The sequence below is a fragment of the Apis dorsata genome, unplaced genomic scaffold (assembly GCF_000469605.1).
Source record: "Apis dorsata unplaced genomic scaffold, Apis dorsata 1.3 scaffold_119, whole genome shotgun sequence".
Taxonomy (NCBI): Eukaryota; Metazoa; Arthropoda; class Insecta; order Hymenoptera; family Apidae; genus Apis; species Apis dorsata.
Window position 1 is genome coordinate 178,645 of NW_006263413.1, and position 2,653 is coordinate 181,297.

The 2,653-nt window shown below is 15.9% G+C and overlaps 1 protein-coding gene across 2 annotated transcripts in view; it reads left to right on the forward strand.

Annotated features, from left to right (window-relative positions):
• Nucleotides 1-1,935, forward strand: part of LOC102678291 — a 14,793-nt gene extending 12,858 nt beyond the window's left edge. The window contains exon 5 of one of the 2 annotated variants that reach the window (XM_031509068.1): nt 1,568-1,935. In XM_031509068.1, the coding sequence (XP_031364928.1) occupies nt 1,568-1,824 (257 nt within the window). In that variant the 3' untranslated portion in view covers nt 1,825-1,935. The remainder of the gene's footprint in view (nt 1-1,567) is intronic. The other variant, XM_006612735.2, reaches the window with a different exon arrangement.
• Nucleotides 1,936-2,653: the final 718 nt, after the last annotated feature.

Below are 2,653 nucleotides of genomic sequence, written 5' to 3' on the forward strand. Positions count from 1 at the left end.
TACTTTTTATTAGAAAAATATATGCATATTTACATATTATATTTTTTATTATATTTTATATATTTTATATAATATTATATTTTATATATATTATTTATAATATTATATTAATATTTTTTATATAAAAAAAAATATAATTATATTATATAAATAAAAATTATAAATAAAACATTTTAAAATAGTATCTGTTAGCAATTATATATTGTCTAAAACGAATATATATATATCATGAATTTTGGTACTTATTCAAATATTTCTATTGAAGTAGTAATATAAACTTTAATTATGCTATTGCTAATAGTATTTATTATGCTATCTGAAATAATATAATATTGATATCCATTTTCTTTTAAAAAAAAATTTAATGAAATTAAATCTAGTACATATTTAATCTAATGATTTTATACTGGCAATGAATATTTCAATAGTTGCCTAAATAATAATATTAGTATATTTGACACAATCTCATAAAGACTAAATCATTTTTTAGCAATTTATTTAAGTTATTTAATAAAAGTATTTTGAATTTTTTTCTATAATAAAATGTCTCATTAATAAAATGAAATCTAATAATTATGGTATTTAAAATTCTACATCAAACATTTATTGATTACAATTTTTGTCTATTTAAAAAAATAATAATTATTAATTTGTTTCATTCATTATAACATTCATTATATTGTTATTGCCAATAGTATTTTAAGTATTTATTTATAAAAAAAAAAAAATTAATTTTGATATCATTCTAATATTTTCTAATTCATCACTATTTTAATCTGAAAATCATAATGCTAATATTTTTATATTTTTTTATCTGTTACAATTGTATTTTTTTATTCAATTTTTTTAAAAAATGCAAAAAAAATATTGTTAATAAATGCCTTTTTTTAAAAAATATGATTTCGCAAAAATTAAAAAAAATGAATCTAAAGAAATATTTTTCCGAAATTATTTAAATTATGCTATTTTTTTAAATAATCTTCATATAATTAAAAACAAAATTAGATATTTAGATTTTTTTTAACTAGCTAAGATATTTTATATAATAAATAATTTTCATTCGCATAAAAATACACGAATAAAAATTATTATATATATTTAGTAATTAATAATTTTTATTAGTTAATAATTTATTACTATTATAATAAATTATATATTATAATGTTATATGTTTTATTACATTTCGATAATTGAACATAAAATTTTCAAAACTATTACTAATAAATGAAATAAATAGAAAATTAGAAAAATTGAAAGATATTTTTTATTAAATAAATATAATATTTTATCAAGGATTTTAAATTTTTTATTAATTGAAAAATATTTTATTTATATCGACATTACAAAACGTCAAATATAATTTCAAATATAAATGAATGATAATGAAAAAAAAAAATATAAATTCTATTAAATATCTAATTATATTTAAATATAAATCGATCGAAATTTTTTAAGTAATAAAATTAAATAAAGAAACAATCTTTAATAAAACTACTGAAAATATATTTTATTATTATAATTCAATTATAAAGTTAATTTAAAATAATTGTATTATTTTAAATTACAGCCACTTATTATCTATTGGGAATTCTATGTTTTGGAGTAGCCAGATCTAGACCGATTGCAGCAAGTGTTCTATTTCCCTTAGATTTTACGGCTGCTGGTGGTCTTTCAACAATAGCTGGCTATGTGCGAATATTATATGGTCTTTATTTGGAAGGTGCGGTTACTATTGCTGCTGTTGCAGTTGCAGTCTTGGGTGTATCAACTACTCAAAGTTTAACCAATATTGGACTCAAATACGGTTTATTAATCGAAGCTTAATATTCTTAATAAATACTTTAAATATATAATAAACATATATATGAAAAATAATTTTACTGAATCATTTTAACGTATTTTATATGAAATGAACATTATGAATAAAAGTACTTTGTAAACACAATATTATAATCGTATTCACTTAGAAATATACAAATAAATAGAATTTTTATTACAATAATATAAAATGTCAAAAAAAAATATTGTACTTTTATAACAAAGTGTGGAACATATTTCATTAAAATAAGAAGTTAAAAAATTTTATATATTTAAAAGAATTATATATATGTATATATTATATATTATATATAATATAAATACATATATTATATATTATATTTATGAGACTTTGAAGGATTAATTATAGAAATTAAAATAAATACAAAAGAATACAAAAATATCTGTCAAAACTTTATTAAATTTCAAGCAATTGAAGTTTGTGTTAAATGAAACAAAACAAAGATAAAACGCTAATAATATAAAACAGATAAAATCGTCATAAATAAATTTTACTAATATTTTTATATACTTATTTTTATATTTGTTTTAGTTTATAAAATCAAAAGATATATCAGATCTACGAATATATTAATTGTATATGAAATATATAATATAATAAAATAATAAAATAAAATAAAATAAAATAAAATATTAATAACAGCACTTGACATTAAATTATATATTATTCAAAAATTTTATATAAAAATTTCGACCAAAAAAATATCGATTGTTATTATACTTTAAACTTCGTAAAAAAAATCGAATCGTCAATAGATTCATTTTAAAGCGCGAAATTTTTTATCTTAAACTTTATTTCTTCTATATTTTCTAA